The sequence below is a fragment of the Nyctibius grandis genome, chromosome 31 (assembly GCF_013368605.1).
Source record: "Nyctibius grandis isolate bNycGra1 chromosome 31, bNycGra1.pri, whole genome shotgun sequence".
NCBI classification, from domain to species: domain Eukaryota; kingdom Metazoa; phylum Chordata; class Aves; order Nyctibiiformes; family Nyctibiidae; genus Nyctibius; species Nyctibius grandis.
The window spans coordinates 1095192-1114809 of NC_090688.1; the positions used below are offsets into that span (position 1 = coordinate 1095192).

Below are 19618 nucleotides of genomic sequence, written 5' to 3' on the forward strand. Positions count from 1 at the left end.
GGTGCCTTCCTCTCCCTCCATCCTCCCAACACTGGCAGCTCAGGATCCATTCCTGAAGGCAGAGCCCGCGGTGCAGGTTACAGATCGCGCTTTGAGCTCGCAGTGATGGGCACCACAGCACGAGATTTCCCCCACGGGTGGACGCACACGGGTGTCCCCTGAGGAATGGGGGAGCGAGCGAGCACTCACTCCACATCGCAGCAGCTCTGGCAGCGAGTGGCATGATGTGCTCGGGCAAGGGCATGTCTCCAGCACAGCCCCAGCCTGGGCTCCAGCGCAGCCCCAGCCAGGGCTCCAGCGCAGCCCCAGCCTGGGCTCCAGCGCAGCCCCAGTTTGGGCTCCAGCACAGCCCCAGCCCGGGCTCCAGCACAGCCCCAGTTTGGGCTCCAGCACAGCCCCAGTTTGGGCTCCAGCACAGCCCCAGCCTGGGCTCCAGCTCGCCTGCGGGACAGAGCCCACCCGTCCCCCTGCAAGCACGCAAACGCTCCAGCGAGGAACGCAGCCTCGGCCACCACACAAGCCAGACAGCTCCCATATTCCTGCAGGAACCCTCCAGCCTGCTCAAATTAGCTTTCCTGGAGATCCCATTACTTCTAGCCACAAAGACATTGTTCAGTTTATTCCCCTGTAACAGCCACAGGAGCAGGGTAACATATTCCTCCAGCCTGCTCAGCTTTCTTATAAACCAGCCCAGGCAGCGCACACACCTGGAGCAGCCCCAGCTGCCTGCCCGCATTACAACTGGTTTGGTTTCCCTTCTGGAGTGAAATCTGATCACATCAAATATTACATTTCATTCGGGCACTCGCGACATAACGTCAAACAGACGATGGAGGAGGCGACGGGGTCCAGGGAGGTGCCGCCGGCGGCTGCTCCATGCAGGGAGCATCGCGGCTCCTTCTCCCCGATTAGTGCCCCAGCACTGCAGCCTCACAGCCTTCCCCATTTCTCCTACATAGGAAGCTGTAGCTGGGAAAACCCTTCCCTGTCCTGCTAAAATCCACACTCTCAATGTTTGGGTGGCTGGACCCATGGAGCAGGGATGCCCAGGGGATGGAGGAACGGGAAGGGGATACCTGCAGGGAAAATGCTCCTGCCACTTACCGAGGAGGGGAGTCCAGGAGGCACCTTCCGAACCTTTTTGGGCTGTCCATCTGGTTTAAAGAAAAGAAGAGAGGATTTTATTTTTGAAGGGGGTTAGCTGGAGGGAAAACAACAAGCTACAGCTAAAAAGTCTCCAAGGATGAAAGATGCCAAGTACAAAATAGGGCTCAGATCCCTAATGTCCCGTAGCCAAGGAAGCATCAACAGTGAAAATGTCTGAGGATGCACCTCTCCATCTCATCTGCACCCTTTGAGGGTGGGTTTCACCCACAAACGGAGTTCACCGGGTAGTTTCTCCCAAAACACCACGATAAGAGGCAGCAAAGGGCTGTGCTTGCTCTTTGGAAGAGACTGAGCCCATAAATAACCACTTGGGGTTTGAGTTTTTTTTGAAACAATTTAACATGAAGTGGGTTTGCAGAGAAAGGATGCAGAAAGAGAACAAACGCAGGGATGGGGCTGTATTTTCATTTCCTCCTTGTACAGTAAAATACTCGGGAAACCTTCACTGCTGCGGGAAGGCAGGGACAGTCCCTCCCCAGCTCATCGCTCCAGGGCCAGCTCCGAAGGAGGAGAACACCCTGGGGGAAAGGACACAATTCAGGGAGGCGATGGGGGAAACATCCTGAGGAACGGCTCAAGGGGAAGCACTGGTTAAAAATTTGGGGTTTGTTTTTTTTTTAGTTCATAATTAAAGAAAGCCCCAGCTGGACGGGGGGGCAGGGTGCTAGCACAGCAAGTCTGCCAAGCCAGGGACTCCGCTGGGTTGAAGAAATTCTTCACACAGAATGATCTGATGCAAAAGAATCATTTTCCAGGCTGACAACGTAAACCAGCAACGTTTTCAAGTGGCAATATCGAAGTGCATGCCTTTTTCTGAAAAGCACTGGAAAAAAAATACACGTAACGCTGGGTCGCTTCTGGTTTCGTTTGTTGGGGAAAGCCCAAAATAGCAGCAAGAAAATGACTTTGGAGGGTGCAGGGGGGAACTATGACAAGAAACACAAGTTCTGGAGAACTGGGGCTTGTCTTCACCGGAAACTTAAATTCACACCCGACCTGAGTCTTTGTTAAAAGCAAAATGGTTTATTCCCAGGTAGATCCAGATGTGGGTAACTCCTGCTCTGGCCCATCGAAGCAGGCAGGTGGGCAGGGAGAGGTCCTGGAGCAAACACTGCCCATGGCCCAGGGCACAGCTCCCGTGGCCCAGGGCACAGCTCCCGTGGCCCAGAGCACAGCTCCCATGGCCCAGGGCACAGCTCCTGTGGCCCGGCAGAGCGCCCGCACCTCACGCCACTTCTGAACAACCTGTCCCTGGCAGTCACGTTCGCTTGCAGCACGACAGGGAGGAAATTCTACACGACTCTGAACCCAACTCCCCCCTTTTAAAAAATTATATATATATATATATTTTTCCCCGCTCTAAAAAAAGCAGATGCCCAATTCACTCCTACGTGCACACACGGCAACGTCAGCGCTTTCCCTCCCCAAGGCAGACCCGACACGGCCGCCCGCCCAGCCGACAGCCCCGAGCTGTGTGACCAAGCTGCAGGAGAAACCGGAGCGGTGGCACCCGAGGGTGACGCGGAGTGACTTACCTATGTTGCTCTCAGCACCTCTCCTGCGAGGATTGTTGGGGTAAGAAAAATACTGAGACCCCCCTTTGACCCCAGTGGGGGAAAGCGTGCTCGGACTCGTGATTCCCATTTCGCTGGGCAGGAAACCAGTCTGCAAACAAGGAGAGAGAAAAGCCCTTCCATGTAATTACGCTGGAAAAACCACCGCGCTCGCTGGGAGAGAACAGAGTTGCCTTGAGCTACCTTCACACAAATTCAGTCGAGGAGAAAAAAAAGGACAAGCTAAAGGGCCAGAAGGAAAAACAAACACGTAAATATGGGGGTAGGTATGGGAGAATGTATGTGCAAGAAGAAAAGGGTCTTTCAAGCTGTGTTTTCTCGCTGGATCGCAGCAACGAAGCTCTCTACAAACCAGGGATGTGAAGGAGCAGGTGCCATGGAGGGGAGCATCACGGACCCACACAGGTGAGGGCAGGATGGGACCCCGCTGACCGTTCGATTGAAGGCAAACAGACCATTGGGCTGAGGGGCTTGTTCTGCCGCACTGCCCGCCTGCCTCACGGACTGACTCGGGACAAAACTCTTCCCCCAGTGCCTCCAAGGTTTTGCAGCACGGGATTACAGTTCTGATGCGTGTCCAGAGGAGGGCAATGAAGGTGGGGAAGGGTCTGGAGCACAAGTGTGATGAGGAGCGGCTGAGGGACCTGGGGGTGTTTAGTCTGGAGAAAAGGAGGCTGAGGGGAGACCTTCTCGCTCTCTACAACTGCCTGAAAGGAGGGTGCAGCAGGGTGGGGGTCAATCTCTTCTCCCAGGTAACAAGTGACAGGATGAGAGGAAACGGCCTCAAGTTGCACCAGGGGAGGTTTAGATTGGAGATCAGGGACAATTTCTTCCCCAGAAGGGTTGTCAAGCATTGGAACAGGCTGCCCAGGGCAGTGGTGGAGTCCCCATCTCTGCAGGGATTTAAAAGCCGTGTAGATGTGGTGCTGAGGGACATGGGTTAGCGGTGGCCTTGGCAGTGCTGGGTTAACGGTTGGACTTGATGGTCTTAAAGGTCCTTTCCAACCAAAACGATTCTGTGATTGTGATTCTGTGATCACTGCTCTGGTGCCTGTGGGGGACACACCTGATGGGCACAGCATGTTCACCCACCCTCAAAAGGCACCTCTGACCCAACGGCCCCACACTGCCCCTCGCCTCCGCAACGCCATCAGGGACCCAGTCAGGGCAGGGGACAGACACAGCGCTCACCCACCGGCAAACCCAGGAGTCCCCAGGCTGTCACATCTCTCGACCATGCCTAAACCGACCGCAAGAGACAGGAGAGGTTGGTGGCCCACCTGACTGTACCTCTCCCAGTCCCTTGTGGCCATAAAACCCAGCCCAGGGTGCCGGCACTGATGGTTTCTCTCCCATCCCCAGCGCGGCCGGACCCATCGTGGACGATGCAACGGAGCTGCGACGCCTCTGCTGGGGGTGGTTTTCTCTTGCTTTTTATCAGGGGAAAGTCAAATCCCTCTTTCTAAAAAGAGGAAACTCCTCCCTCGTGTTTATCCCAGCTGACCTTGGGCACGGTGGGAAGCGGCGCGGAGCCGGCAGGAGCCAGAGCCCAGGGTGCTCGCTGGGTCCGGGATGGAGCGAGCACACCCACCAGCATCGCCCCTTTCACCTCGGGGGAAGTTAAATGTATTCACGTGGAATTTAAGAGGGCTGGCAAAGGGCCTTTAAGTAACAAAAGCTTTAGCTTTGACCCATCTTCCGAGGGCAACACGTTGAAATAAAGGAGGATTTCAGGCTTTTGGAGAAACTGGAATGAAAAACCCACTGCTTTAAAACCCCGTCTCCTCCAGAAAGGGGTCGGAGAGGGAAAGAGGAGCTCGTGTATTCACAGCTGGTGAAATTCCTGCAATCTGTTCCACCGGTCAGATTACCTTTGCACCAAAACCGCTACACGCCACGGAGCAGCGCGGCCAAGAAAAGCAACCGGCGCGGCACCCCGGAGGAGCTGCTGGAGGGCTGGGCTGCTGCCTGGCCCCTCCAGAGGGTACCTCCAGAGGGGCACGGAGATTTTAAGGCAATTTCCTGAAGAAAGGGATTTTTCTTTCCCTTCCCTCTCTCTGGGGATGCCTCTAGAGGTGGTTAAGGGTTAAATAAGGGGGAAGCCGCAAGAGGAAGGAGTTTTGGGGAGGAAGGTGCTCCCCATCCAGGGCTTCTGCCACTGGAGAATTTTCCAGTGCTGTTCAAAAATTAAAAAAAAACCCACAGGTCAACACCCCCCCCCCAAAACTGGAGCCAGAAGCAACAACTGTTCTGGGGGCCACGGCGAGCACGCAGACGGCCCTGCTCGCCTCTCGCCGCCCCGCACAAGAGGGGTTTTGTCTCCTTTCCACATCAAACGGGCTCCGTCTCCTGCTCTGCCACCTGATCCGGAACCGCGCGCCCGCGCCGGGGCCTCTCCTGGCCTGCGGCACCATTTGCCCACCCCGTTTCTGTTACCTTATATCTCCCCCTCCTCCACGAAAGCCCAGCAAAACCATCACATTAAAAAGCAAGGCTTGGCATCCGTCCCATTTTTATTTTAGCAGCTTCAGTGGTAAATTAAATCCACTCTGGCACAGACAGCCAGCACAGCTGTTTCAGCAAAGGAAACATCCTCAGTTCAGAGAAGAGGAAATTATGACAAATTTGTGTAAAATTAAAACATGTAATAGATGTGTGTGTGTACATGTGTAAAATAAAAAGCTGTCCAACGAAAAGCTGTTCCCTCGAATAAAATGGTGGGACTGTTTCCCCAGGGCACGGACGGGGCAGTTGCAGCAACACATCAAAGCGGAGGTGCTCGCTCCTTCCCGAAAAACTATTTCTGGATGCCAGTGGCAGCAGGCTAGATTATCTCAGGGCTGGTCGACTGCCTGCCCGGGCTCTGATTTACGCCTGTGGTATTCCCCATGGGAAGCAAATTTTTCCCCCCAGCACAGCCCTGATCCTCCTGTCGGGGGTCACACGGGGTGACCCAACAAGGCAGGGTTGTTGGTGCAAGAGGCAGCTCTCCCGTGGCACATCCCTCCCTGATTGTGGAGATGGGCATCTGCTGAGGGTCCTGCATCAACGGAACCACCCTAAAACCAAAACATTGAGCGTAAGTTTGACGATGACACCAGGCTGTGTGGTGTGGTCACCACGCTGGAGGGAAGGGATGCCATCCAGAGGGACCTGGAGCCATCCAGAGAGACCTGGACAGGCTGGAGAGCTGGGCCCGTGTGAACCGCATGAAGTTCAACAAGGCCAAGTGCAAGGTCCTGCACGTGGGTCGGGGCAATCCCAAGCACAAACACAGGCTGGGCGGAGAATGGATTGAGAGCAGCCCTGAGGAGAAGGACTCGGGGGTGATGGGTGATGAGAAGCTCAATGTGAGCCAGCAATGTGCACGTGCAGCCCAGAAAGCCAACGGTGTCCTGGGCTGCATCCCCAGCAGCGTGGCCAGCAGGGCGAGGGAGGGGATTCTGCCCCTCTGCTCCGCTCTCCTGAGACCCCCCCTGCAGTGCTGCGTCCAGCTCTGGGCCCCCAACACAAGAAGGACACGGAGCTGTTGGAGCGAGTCCAGAGGAGGCCACGAAGACGCTCAGAGGGCTGGAGCCCCTCTGCTCTGGAGACAGGCTGAGAGAGCTGGGGCTGTTCAGCCTGGAGAAGAGAAGGCTCCGGGGAGACCTTCTAGCACCTTCCAGTGCCTGAAGGGGCTACAGGAAAGCGGGAGAGGGACTTTTGACAATGGCATGGAGTGATGGGACGAGGGGGAAGGGTTTTAAACTGAAAGAGGGGAGATTGAGATGAGATATTAGGGAGAAATTGTTGACTGTGAGGGTGGTGAGACCCTGGCCCAGGTTGCCCAGAGAAGCTGTGGCTGCCCCCTCCCTGGCAGTGTTCAAGGCCAGGTTGGATGGGGCTTGGAGCAGCCTGATCTGGTGGAAGGTGTCCCTGCCCGTGGCAGGGGGTTGGAACTGGATGGTCTGTAAGGTCCCTTCCAACCCAAACCAGTCTGTGATTCTACGATATCCACCGAAACGATGCTACAACAGCACAGAAACCATCTCGCAGACTCTCCCTCCTTTTAACTGGCGGGTGGGGGGACACACGGTGCTGGCCGGGGTACAAGGGGGGGTGGCCGGGGAGCGCGAGCCCCAAGGCAGCAGCCGGAGGGAGAAGGTGCCTCCCGGAGCGCTCCTGCGCCCGCAGCCACCCGGTCCCAAAGAAAGGTGTTGCTTGGATCCGACACACTGAAACTCCCTCCGAGGGCAGCATTGGCCATATCTGATTAAATACCAACCAGCTAGAAACAGGATTAACAACAACAAACTAAGTGAGCCTGAAGAGGTTTTGAAAAGAACCGAGAAGCTGCTACAACCCCGTTTTCTCAACTCTGACAACTCTTCTGAGCCAGCAATGCACACTCGGATGAACCCCCCAACACCCAACAGACATTTCTGAGCAGAGCAGAGGCTTTCCAGGACCTCGTGCTGAGAGGTGAGATGCAAACCACCAGGTTCCTTTGCATTCCCAGGCTCTCGCTCCGCTTAGCCAGTAAATGAAGTTAAAAAACAAAAAAACCACAATGCATTTTATCATTACCTGGTTTAGTCCTGGCATCCCCGTGTCTCTTCCAAACGTGGAGTATGAGGCTCTTTCACTGCTCTTCCCTACAGCGGAAAAAAGAAAAGACAAAGGTTTTGTGTAAGAGGGAAGGGGAGGTTTTGCGTGGGCACCCCCCGCCCGTCCAGGGCATCGCACCGAGGTGCGAAGCCCCCTCTCGTGACGCAGCTTCCTCCGCCCCTACGAGCTCGTTGCTAAATCAGGAGCTCTCTGAACTTTATGGATAGCTCCATAAACAGCAAAACCCCAAACCTGCCGCGATGCAGGGAAGCGCTTGTGGCCATGGAAACTGGCAGGGTCAGACCAGAGCGGGGAAAAAAAAAAATCCCTCCCAACATATTGAAAAAAAAAGCCAGTGGAATTGGGCAGAGGCGGTGCCAGAGCAGAGCGAAAGCCAGGCAGGAGCGAGCAGAGTCCGCGGGTGCTTTCTGTACGATAGGAAATACAATTCCAGCACATGGAGCTGAGCTCCTGCCCCGTACAGTGCAGGGATCACCTTCTTCCCCTCTCCGGGTGGAGACTCGACTTTCCAAAAACCCAGCCAGAGCTAAAAAACAGGTATTTAATAGAAAACCATTTCCTTCATACAATCATAGAATCATTTTGGTTGGAAAGGACCTTTAAGATCATCGAGTCCAACCGTTAACCCAGCACTGCCAAGGCCACCACTAACCCATGTCCCTCAGCACCACATCTACATGGCTTTTAAATCCCTCCAGGGATGGGGACTCCACCACTGCCCTGGGCAGCTCCTCAAAGGACTTGTTCTTCAGACCCTTCTCCTTGGTCTCCAGACCCTTCACCACCTTCGTTGCCCTTCTCTGGACTCGCTCCAGCACCTCAAGGTCTTTCTTGTAGTGAGGGGCCCAAAACTGACCCCAGGATTCGAGGTGGGGCCTCACCAGTGCCGAGTACAGGGGGATGATCCCTGCCCTAGTCCTGCTGGCCACACTGGTGCTGATACAAGCCAGGATGCTGGTGGCCTCCTTGGCCACCTGGGCACACTGCTGGCTCATGTTCAGCTGCCATGGACCAACACCCCCGGGTCCTTTCCCACCAGGCACCTTCCAGCCGCTCTTCCCCCAGCCTGTAGCGGTGCGTGGGGTTGTTGTGCCCCAAGTGCAGAACCCGACACTTGGCCTTGCTGAACCTCACACGGTGGCCTTGGCCCATCGATCCCACCTTACGTTACGTCCCCCGGGAAGGTCCCACCCGGACCGCGGGGCTCCCTCGCAGCCGGACCATCCCTGCCGACCGAGATGCCGTGCGGGAGCAGCCCCGTACAAGCCGAACCCACGTGCCCCAGCGCTGCCAAGTGAACTTTAGCACCCGACGACGGCTTTTATCAAACATGTGCAACCTCACCCTGCCCACACGCTGCTGAAAATAGTGTTTTCAAGGGGGAAAAAAAAAAAGAAACCCGACACACATGGTGAAATGTTTCCGTTCTGAAATGGCCTTGCAGCCTATCCCCTCGTGGCCATCGCCCCGGAGCAAATTTCTCTGAAAATTAAAATATCCTTGTGATGGTGTTGTTCGTAAAGTTCTATTTTATGAAGAAATGATTCTGCAGTGTATCAATCGTTATGTAACAGTCCAAATTTTGGCATTTCTTGGATCACTGTTAACATTCTGGGAGCTTAAAACCAGTTTAAAACCAGGCAAATGTAGTCCTCTGTCCAGGACTGTATACAATATAATTAAGTATTGCCTTTTAAAGTTCTTTTGGTTGTGGTAAATATAATTACATTGCTGATTTTCTTACATATTCAGCATCTCAACATTTGTGTTTTGACAAGTCAAATGTCGTTATTTGGAGTCATTACGTGTTTCAGTCATTCGTTCCCGAGATATCTAACCTTGTCTAAATCATAGAATAGAATCACAGACTGGTTTGGGTTGGAAGGGACCTTAAAGACCATCCAGTTCCAACCCCCCTGCCATGGGCAGGGACACCTTCCACCAGACCAGGTTGCTCCAAGCCCCATCCAACCTGGCCTTGAACACTGCCAGGGAGGGGGCAGCCACAGCTTCTCTGGGCAACCTGGGCCAGGGTCTCACCACCCTCACAACAAAGAATTTCTCCCTAAGATCTCATCTCAATCTCCCCTCTTTCAGTTTAAAACCGTTCCCCCTCGTCCTATCACTCCATGCCCTTGTCAAAAGCCCCTCTCCATGTTTCCTGTAGCCCCTTCAGGTACTGGAAGGTGCTAGAAGGTCTCCCCGGAGCCTTCTCTTCTCCAGGCTGAACAGCCCCAGCTCTCCCAGCCTGTCTCCACAGCAGAGGGGCTCCAGCCCTAATCTCTAATAGTGACTTGCAAGAAAAACCACTTGTATGTGAAGGTAGTGAAGACCCAGCAAGCAGCACCCATGGGTGCCAGGGCAGTGTCGCAGCTGTGCGGAAGTACCCCAGGCCTGGGAGAAAGGGAACAGCTCTACACTGTGCTGGGGGCAGCCAGAAGCACAACAGTCTGCTTTGGGGTTTCCCAAAGCAAAATTAAACATTTCTTCAGCGGGGAACAGGCACTTTTTCATTAAAAAAATGAAAAAAAAAGGAAAACTGGACTGAAAATATATGGGGAATTTTTCCCTGCTGTTAATTACAGCCTATTAACAGTGCCATCAGGGAAAAGGGCGAAGGAAGAGGGAAATGGGAGATGATGATCAAGAAGGGTTTGAAGGCAGGGCAGGACGGCCCTGCTCCGGCAGCTGCCCCACGCCGGCGCAGGGGACTCTGCCCATGACACGGCCGGGAGCTGTCGGGCTCTGCCAACCCCCAGCCCTGGCAAAAGCCTTTCCCCGAAAAGGGGAGATCGCATCCTGCCTCCGGGCTGGCTCAGTCAGCGAAATTGGGAGAGGGAAGGATTTTTCCAATCTGCTTAAGCTAAAGCCCTCAGCGACGCCTGCTCGGATGCAGGTTAATGCCGCGGGGCGACGCTTGGGCTGGCGGCTCCGCACGCGGGTCAGAGGTTTTGGGGAGCAGATGAAGAGGGTGGAGGGGAGCAAATTTCCCCAAACCAGCCCCCCCAGCCCAAAGCACAGGGCAGAGAGATGGGAAGAGGGAGGAGGCTGCTCGGTTTTGCAACCTTAGCACGGAGGCCTTGAACTCAAGCCAAAATTTCAGAGTGGGCTCCTCCACTACAACCCCAAACCCAAGCCTCCCCCTCTCCCACGGTGTCCCGGGGGGTCACAGCGTGGCACGCCAGCATCCCACCACCCCTCGCTTCCAGGGACAGCCGGACGTACCAGGTGCTGCCACCGTTTCGTTTCAGAGGCTTAAACATTAAGTAAACAAAGGTCAAAATGTCAGAGGAGGGATCTCCTAAATGACCTAATTTTTAAAAGAGCTTTAGCGGCTCTATTTGCTGTGGCGCCAGCAGCGGTACACAAATAACCCAACGGGTCGTGGCATCAGGTGGATCACGATTATTCCTGAACCAGAGGAAAACCAGGGTAATGCCATGCTGGTTTATCTGGTCAGCAACAGTCCAGCCTCCCATCTGATAATATACTGTCACTTCCACACGTGGCTTGAAGGGTGAAGCGCTGAGGCGAACGGCTCTGCTGTCACCAGATACCTTCGGGGGCTGAACCGCGGGGCTGCCGGCAAGTGCATGGGAAGACGGACTGAAACCCAGTGCCAGCTCTGCACCGCACTGCTCTGAAACGTGCCTCGGGGCAATCCCAAGCACAAATCCAGGCTGGGCAGAGAATGCATTGAGAGCAGCCCTGAGGAGAAGGACTTGGGGGTGATGGGTGATGAGAAGCTCAACATGAGCCGGCAACATGCGCTTGCAGCCCCGAAAACCAATGGTACCCTGGGCTGCATCCCCAGCAGCGTGGCCAGCAGGGCGAGGGAGGGGATTCTGCCCCTCTGCTCCGCTCTCCTGAGAACCCCCTGCAGTGCTGTGTCCAGCTCTGGGGCCCCCAACAGAAGAAGGACACGGAGCTGTTGGAGCGAGTCCAGAGGAGGCCACGAAGGTGCTCAGAGGGCTGGAGCACCTCTGCTCTGGAGACAGGCTGAGAGAGTTGGGGCTGTTCAGCCTGGAGAAGCGAAGGCTCCAGGGAGACCTTCTAGGACCTTCCAGTGCCTGAACGGGCTACAGGAAAGCTGGAGAGGGGCTTTTGACAAGGGCATGGAGTGACAGGATGAGGGGGAATGGTTTTAAACTGAAAGAGGGGAGATTGAGATGAGATATTAGGAAGAAATTGTTGACTGTGAGGGTGGTGAGACCCTGGCCCAGGTTGCCCAGAGAAGCTGTGGCTGCCCCCTCCCTGGCAGTATTCAAGGCCAGGTTGGATGGGGCTTGGAGCAGCCTGATCTGGTGGAAGGTGTCCCTGCCCATGGCAGGGGGTTGGAACGAGATGAGCTTTAAGGTCCCTCACAACCCAAACCAGTCTGTGATTCTATGATTTTACGAAAACCCACCACCTTCACCTGATGGTTGGTCTTCATACCTCACTCAGTTCCCATGGGACAGCCAGGGCGCTGGGTACCAGCAATCCGCTGTGCGCTTGGATCAGCCGGCGTCTCATGGGATGGGGGAAACTGGGAAAGTGAGAGCAGCCCCCGGCCAGCCCCAGCCCCTGAATCCTCCTTCGTCATCACACACAGAAAGGGGAAAAAGCAGCAAAAACCTCAGCAGTAGAAATTTTACATTTCATTGTCTAGGAAAACAAGGCAGAAGGAAGAACGGCAAACTTTTCTGGATGGGAATGTAGCTACCCTACTGAACTAAAAAACATCCACAAGTTGGGCAAGAAAAAGCTGCGCCTGCCAGCAGAAGGTGCTGTTTCTGCTGTTGGGGAGATGCCAGCAAACCCAGGACTTGCCCAAGTCACCCCTTCACAGCCACAGCCCCAGGGCACCGACCAGAAAAGGTGGCGAAACCCCAGGACCATGGCAAGAACCAGGACAGAAAACACCAGGAATGTCCCCAAACGCCACCTCCCTCCCTCTGAATTACTGCAATCCTGCAGATGGGTGTTAAGGGATTTGGGAAAGGGGGGAACTAATCAGCAAATACCTGCGGATTATGTCAGCAGGGCTTCTGCACCCAGGGCAGCACCCAGGGCTTTGGTGGAGAAACCCCCGCACACCCTTTGGGCTCTCTCCTCCCGATGGCATCCTTGTCCCCAGGCTTGGGGACAAAATAAAACCTCCTCTGTCCTGAGGCTGTGCAGGCCCACGGCAGGATCTCACCTCCACCACGGCAAACCCGTGCTCTTAAGTCAACTTTCTGTTTTGCCATTTCTCTCCCCAAGACAAGCCCCGCTCGCAGATGTGTATAAATAAGCCAAGAAAAGGGGATTCGACGCTGCCGACAGGTTTTGCCAGCGCCCGCTGGGAGGAAGGCGGGTGCTTCGCGGAGGCGCAGGGCCCCACGCTCCTGCCAGCCCGTGGGGAGTTCACACCAGTGCCACCACGTCACCCTGGCCCCGCGCTCCGGAACAGAGCCCCGGTGCAGCCCCCGGTGCCCACCGCCCCGGCCACGGCACAGACCCCAGCACCCACCGCCCCGGCCACGGCACAGACCCCAGCACCCACTGCCCCGGCCACGGCACAGCCAGGGGCACCCACCGCCCCGGCCACGGCACAGACCCCAGCACCCACCGCCCCGGCCACGGCACAGCCAGGGGCACCCACCACCCCGGCCACGGCACAGCCAGGGGCACCCACCGCCCCAGCCACGGCACAGCCAGGGGCACCCACCGCCCTGGCCATGGCACAGCCACCCACCGCTCGCCTCCCCCCAGCCCCGCGCTGGTAATTCCATTAGAGTTAAGGCCTGGGGAAAAAGAGGAGGAAAAATACAACCGGGGATTAAAAGGGAGGAGGAAAAAAAAATGTTCAAAAGCCCGGAGCAGCGACAAACCCCCGTCCGTGGGCAGATTAAAACCATTGTCCAGGCAGAACCCAACCCACAACAGCTCACAATACACGCAAGATTAGGAAGACTCCTCTGAAAAGAAGCTAATTACTAGAAATAATTACTAGAAAGAAATCTGTTATGGCTTATCAGTTTCCCCGCTGTTTAAGCAATCCCCCCCCCCGCCTGCCCCCGCTGAAGATGAACGGTAAAAGAGCGGCAGATTTTGAAGATTGGTGATTTAAAACAAAGGGAAAAGCCCTCCTCACCCTCTGGGACGAGCCGGTCACCACACCGTGTCCTGGCACCACCCCGGGGCAGCCACGGATGGTCCCCGTCACCTCGCCAGGATGTCACCCGTCCTCTGGGAATCGGCACCAAGGGCTCAAAGCTGATGGTATTTCCATTCAGGGACTGATTTGTTGGGTTTTTAAAAAAATTTAGGTTATCCTGCCCAGTGCAACCCAGGTCAGAGCTCCCCGCCCAGTCAGTCTTGCAGACAGCTCTGGTTTTCCTCATCACCTTGTGGAACTGAAGCTGTGACAAAGCTGTGGGCTTTGGAAAGCATCTGACTGAAGATGGCCCTCACACCGTCCCATTCAATTGGAATATCCCCTTAGATTGGAAATCAGGAAAAATGTCTTCACCAAAAGGGCTGTCGAGCACTGGATCAGGCTGCCCAGGGCAGTGGTGGAGTCACCATCCCTGGAGGGATTTAGAAGGTGCCTCCCAAAGCCGAGCTCCCACCGTGCCGGCTGCTATCCGTTCATCTGAAGAACACCCATAAGCCCCGAATACCACATCTGTGGGTCCCAGCTGAACAGAAATCACTACTTTTCCTTTCACAGCACACCACGTGAATTCCATTTCCTCTTTCTTGAAGGGAAAGAGATACAAATTCTGATTTTGGAGAAGGGCTTAGATGATAGCCTCATGCACCTTTTGTCCACCCAGTTCCACTGGACACGTCCATCCTAATCTGCTCCTCTCACCTCCTCACATTTTAAAATTCACCAATTCCACTCAATTGCCCCATTCGCACAAGCTGGCCCAGCCCGTTGCCCCCAAGGGGGACCTTGCTGGAAACCAGGGCCTGGCCGCTGAAGTGACACATCTCCCAAACTCACCTTTTCCCTCCCACTTTGCCACTGCTTTTCCACCATCGTAAAAAGCATTATTATTTTTTGTTCCTGCTCTCCTTTCTCTCCCCTTCCACTTATCATTTTGCCACTTGAAAAGTTTTCAGAAGCAGCTTGGTAAAGAGGAAGAGAAAATCCCACCTGTGGTCCTCCTCCGGTCCATCCTCCTCAGCGCAGAGGCAAAGCAAAACTTATTTATGTATTTTGGAACCTGCTCCAGGAATTGATATTTTCTATTTTAACCACATTCAAAAGCGACTTTGAAACATGAGGAGCCCCTTGCCCCTCCTGGCTGCTCTCTCCCAGCCTCCCCAGCTCCTGTTTCGGTGGTGGAGGTCCTGGTGCTGCACCCAACCGCCCGGGCCAGTGGCCGAGACCTTGTGCCGGCGCGGTGAGACACAGCCCTGGCGCGCGCTCGAGCCTCGGGCACGGTGCGTGGCCACCGTCCTGCCAGCCACGAGGCTACAGCTTGCCCTCCGCTGCCGAGACAGCCCGTGGAAACCACCCGCCGGGGCAGCAGAGGCTCCGGCTCCACGTGCTGGGGACTGGTTGGGCTCGCAGCCTTGCCGGGGAGTGCCGCGGCGCTTGCCAACGACCGGGAGCCGTCTTTGAGGGGAAGCCAAACGCGTCTTCCCTGCACACATCAAAGGGGAAACCTCCGTGTTCCTCCCCGGGCAGCTCCTTCTCGGTTGGAAACTCTCAAGGCTGCCTTGGCCCCAGGCGTGGGATGGGTTGGGATGGGTCCCCCCCACGCACACCCCCAAGAAACCCTGCTGAGCTGCATCAAGGCTCCTTCATCTTACTAAGAAACATCTCTTCTGCTTTGCTGACATCCTCCTGGGGCAGAAAATGAGAAATAACTGCCCTTGCAGAGGGACGGGGGGGAGCTGCTCGGAAACGGTTCTTCCACGCTGCTGCTGCTTCTTCTTCTTCTGCACAGGACCCCCAAGGGGCAATTAAACATCATCCCCCCTGACAGCAAGAGGAGCGAAAGTGGGGAGCAGAGCTGAGAGCGAGCCCCTCACCCCAGACCCGAGCCAGGAGGAGCCAACGCACGGCCACTCGCTTCCCAGCATGACCCCGCTCCTCTCTTCCCCTTTCCGACCAGCTCTGCAGGAGGAACCTCCTGTTGTGGTGGGGATTTTCTGTTTCAAACCCAACTCTCTCTTCTAACCCCACCCTTCAAACCACGAGCAAACCCCGGTAGCTGCGGGGCCCTGCCCCGACACCGCTCCTTCCCCGCTCGCTGGAGGATTTTAACCACCACTGCGTGGGCAAAGGTGGGGAGGACTAACCCCAATTCCTGACCTAATGTCATTAGAGCTCTCTAAGCCCTTCAGGATGGATATTTTCTGCTCTTAATCTCTCCTCCCACCCCCAAGCTGGGAGAGGGAACTGGGTAAATTGTCGCACGCAGCCGGTCATGCACGATCACAGCTCCGGCACAGCAGGTCGGGCCGAGGCCGCACGGCACCCACCGGTCCCCATGGGTTCCTCCTGCTGACCAGTTGCAGCAGGGACGGAGGAACCAGACGGGGCTGCTGGAGCCTTGCAGGACACAAGACAAGCCCCTCCACACCCCACCATAGCGAGGGGGAGCACCTCCAGCTCTCTGCGGAGATCGCACTGCCCTGGGGCTGCGAGGCTGGAAACCAAAGCAGCCACGAGCCAGTTGCAAGACCTTAACAATGAGCTGTGCCTTTTCTCCCCCCTCTCTCCTGGTGCTTTTCCACCCTCAGTTACCAGCTCCCACAAGCAAACTCAGCCCATCCCGTGCCAACATGGCTGGCACCAATCTCTGCTACTGCCTCTGGGTGCTACTGAAAAGCAGGGAAAAATAATCACACACTTAAAATACAGCAGATGTCACACACGTCAGGCACCGAGAGAATCATACAATCAATCGGTTTGGTTGGAAAGGACCTTTAAGATCATCGAGTCCAACCCTTAACCCAGCACTGCCAAGGCCACCACTAACCCATGGCCCTCAGCACCACATCTACACGGCTTTTAAATCCCTTCAGGGATGGGGACTCCACCACTGCCCTGGGCAGCCTGTGCCAGGGCTTGACAGCCCTTTTGGTGAAGAAATTGTTCCTGATCTCCAATCTAAACCTCCCCTGGTGCAACTTGAGGTCGTTTCCTCTCGTCCCATCACTTGTTACCTGGGAGAAGAGACCGACCCCCACCTCGCTACACCCTCCTTTCAGGTAGTTGTAGAGAGCGAGAAGGTCTCCCCTCAGCCTCCTTTTCTCCAGACTAAACACCCCCAGGTCCCTCAGCCGCTCCTCATCACACTTGTGCTCCAGACCCTTCACCACCTTCGTTGCCCTTCTCTGGACTTGCTCCAGCACCTCAAGGTCTTTCTTGTAGTGAGGGGCCCAAAACTGAACACAGGATTCGAGGTGTGGCCTCACCAGTGCTGAGTACAGGGGGATGGTCCCTGCCCTAGTCCTGCTGGCCACACTAGTGCTGATACAAGCCAGGATGCTGGTGGCCTTCTTGGCCACCTGGGCACACTGCTGGCTCATATTCAGCCGCCCATTGACCAACACCCCCAGGTCCTTTTCCCCCAGGCACTTTCCAGCCACTCTTCCCCAGCCTGTAGCGGTGCATGGAGTTGTTGTGTCCCAAGGGCAGGACCCGACACTTGGCCTTGCTGAACCTCACACAGTGGCCTCGGCCCATCGATCCAGCCTGTCCAGACCCCTCTGCAGAGCCTCCTGCCCTCCAGTAGATCAACACTCCCACCCAGCTTGGTGTCATCTGTGAACTTACTGAGGGTGCACTCGATCCCCTCATCCAGATCATTGATAAAGATATTAAGGAGATGAGACCCTCTGGACAGCAGCTCCTTTGACCACAGCTTCGAGAACACTTTCTGGAGCAGGTTCAACATGCGGAACAGCAATGCTGGCCAGTGTCAATGCTCCCACCACCAACCTGTGTTAGATTGCCCCTGCTTTGACAACACACTCGCCAGGAAGCTGAAAGGCACTTACCCACTAGTCCAGCACCCAGGAATGGTGATGAAGATATGCTGTTGTGAGACGGCAGGTCCCTGGCCTCGCCGTAGTGGGCGCCTTCACCATAGCTCTGCTGAAGCAACACAGGAGAGTTATTGCCGGGCGCGGGGGGGATGCTGAGCCAAATATCAAAACACAAGGCTGTTGGAGCTCAGTCTGTCCCAGGGCAGGAGGGGTCAAAGTCAAAGGCTCCTCATAAAAAGGACACCAGTTCAATTAAGTCAATGTCTTTTCTCTCTTCCCTTCCTCAGGCCCCAGTCACATGCTGTCACAGCCTTGATTTCTTCCCTGTGAAACCCTTCCCATGCTCTCCAGCCCTGCTGAGGGTACTTTGGCCGGTCGATGCAGTAGATTCCCCCAAAGCAAGATCCAGTCGGCCCCTTGGGCTCCCAAACTCGTGCATGGTGGGTGCCCAAAGCCACGTATGGTGGGCTCCCAAAGCCATGTATGGTGGGCGCCCAAAGCCATGTATGGTGGGCGCCCAAAGCCGTGCATGGTGGGCTCCCAAAGCCGTGCATGGTGGGCTCCCAAAGCTGTGCATGGTGGGCTCCCAAAGCCATGTATGGTGGGCGCCCAAAGCCGTGCATGGTGGGCTCCCAAAGCCATGTATGGTGGGCACCCAAAGCCGTGCATGGTGGGCTCCCAAAGCCGTGCATAGTGGGCGCTCAGCAAGTTTTGCCAACGGCACAGCCCATCAGGTGAGATCCCTCAACTCGCTCAGCCATGACCCCGTTTGGGGACCTCTCCCACCCCACGGCCAGGAGCTCCTCTCTCCCCACGCCAAAGCCAAGCACAGGGAGCGGAGAGGCCTGGGCAGCTGTGGGGACCCCACATGGGGTGCAGGCCTGGGGGAGGATTTTGGAGGAGAAGCCTTCTCCAGGGGGACCTGAAGGCAGCAAAGTCTGGGCAGATGGGGATAGGGGGGACCTTCTCCCTGCTGTCACCCCCACAGGGTTAACAGAACCAACGTCCAAAATGGGGCAAGAAAAGCTGTTGCAGGGTTAGACCCAACCTGGGCACAACTGCACGCACGGAGGAACCACGGTAAAGCCCCCATTTATTTTGGTTGGAGCTCGGTGTTTGTGCTCCGTCCTTACCCTTCCTTGGTCAAACGTGGAGCTGTTTTGATCTCCAGTTCCCCAGGAACCTGATCCTGGTCTTTCATCCAAACCTACCGAAAAACAGGAAGAACAAAGGTTACTCTTGCTTTATCAGCAAAGCCTCAAAGGTGTTCTCGCAAAATTAACTCTTCCTTCTACAAACAAAACAATATTTTCATTAATAAACCACTTCCACTTGGCGTGACCCCTCCTCCCCTCTCCCTCCTCACCATCCCACTCCAGCCGGGAGTTTATTCCACAAACTTCAAAGCAAATCCCCCCACAGCCTGGAAACGCTTCAAAACACGGGACAGTGGGAAGAGGAGAAACAAGTATTTTAATTCGCTTTATTCCAGAGAGAGCCCATAAACCTCTTCTCGCCAGAGACCGACGGTGACGAGGACTCTGAATTAAAACTCATTGCACCCATCCCGACGCTCCAGTGAGACCTGATTTTTGTCCATGGGGCTGCCAGGTCACAGGCCAAACTGTTTTTCATTGCACCCCAGCAGATTAAGAGTGCCCAGACCTGAAAGAGCCTCAGACGGGAATTCCTGGGGGCACAACGTTACCTGTGGCTCAGTCACACTTGGTCAAGGGCATTTATTTAAGCCCCCTCGTGCTCCCGCAGAGGAAGATGCGCTGCCAGCACAGGGCTGCTCAGAGCACGCTCCCGTCCGTCTCATTTTTAGCCCTCCCAAGCGTATCCTTGGCAAAGGGGATCCGACCCCAACTGGCAAGGGGCCAGGGCAGAGGGTTTTGCAACGTGCCTGCACACAGACTGCGGGAGGAAATCGCCTCCTTTCATCGTCTGCCAGGTCCACCCAGGCTGTGCCTCTCGGGCTACCAGCACACGAGGCACCCAGGGGAGATGGCGAACGTTCACCGGGACAAAAAAAGCCACGGAGACACATCAGCAAAGCTCTCATGGTTCAAGCTGGCACCACGACTACACAGAAGAAACCTTTCCTGGCAGCCGAGCCCCGACCTGACTCGGCAGCAGGATTCCCAGCCGTGCTGGTCCGTGCGTGACCGGGGGTCGGTGAACAGCACCCGGCATCTTCCCATTCAAAGGCTCGTGGGTCAGCAGGGAATTTGAGAGGGGGTCGGGCAGGGCAGGGGCATTGTTCTGCCCCGCAGCCGGGCTTTGGGGAT

The 19618-nt window shown here is 55.8% G+C and overlaps 1 protein-coding gene across 15 annotated transcripts in view; it reads right to left on the reverse strand.

Annotated features, from left to right (window-relative positions):
* Positions 1 to 19618, reverse strand: part of TCF3 (transcription factor 3) — a 93808-nt gene that overhangs the window by 26494 nt on the left and 47696 nt on the right. For 11 of the 15 annotated variants that reach the window (XM_068420865.1, XM_068420864.1, XM_068420861.1 and 8 more), the window contains 5 exons: positions 18461 to 18534; positions 17340 to 17436; positions 7308 to 7375; positions 2703 to 2832; positions 1105 to 1154 (listed from right to left, as the gene is read on the reverse strand). In XM_068420865.1, coding sequence (XP_068276966.1) covers positions 1105 to 1154; positions 2703 to 2832; positions 7308 to 7375; positions 17340 to 17436; positions 18461 to 18534 — 419 coding nt within the window. The remainder of the gene's footprint in view (positions 1 to 1104; positions 1155 to 2702; positions 2833 to 7307; positions 7376 to 17339; positions 17437 to 18460; positions 18535 to 19618) is intronic. The other 4 variants (XM_068420867.1, XM_068420869.1, XM_068420868.1 and 1 more) reach the window with 1 other exon arrangement.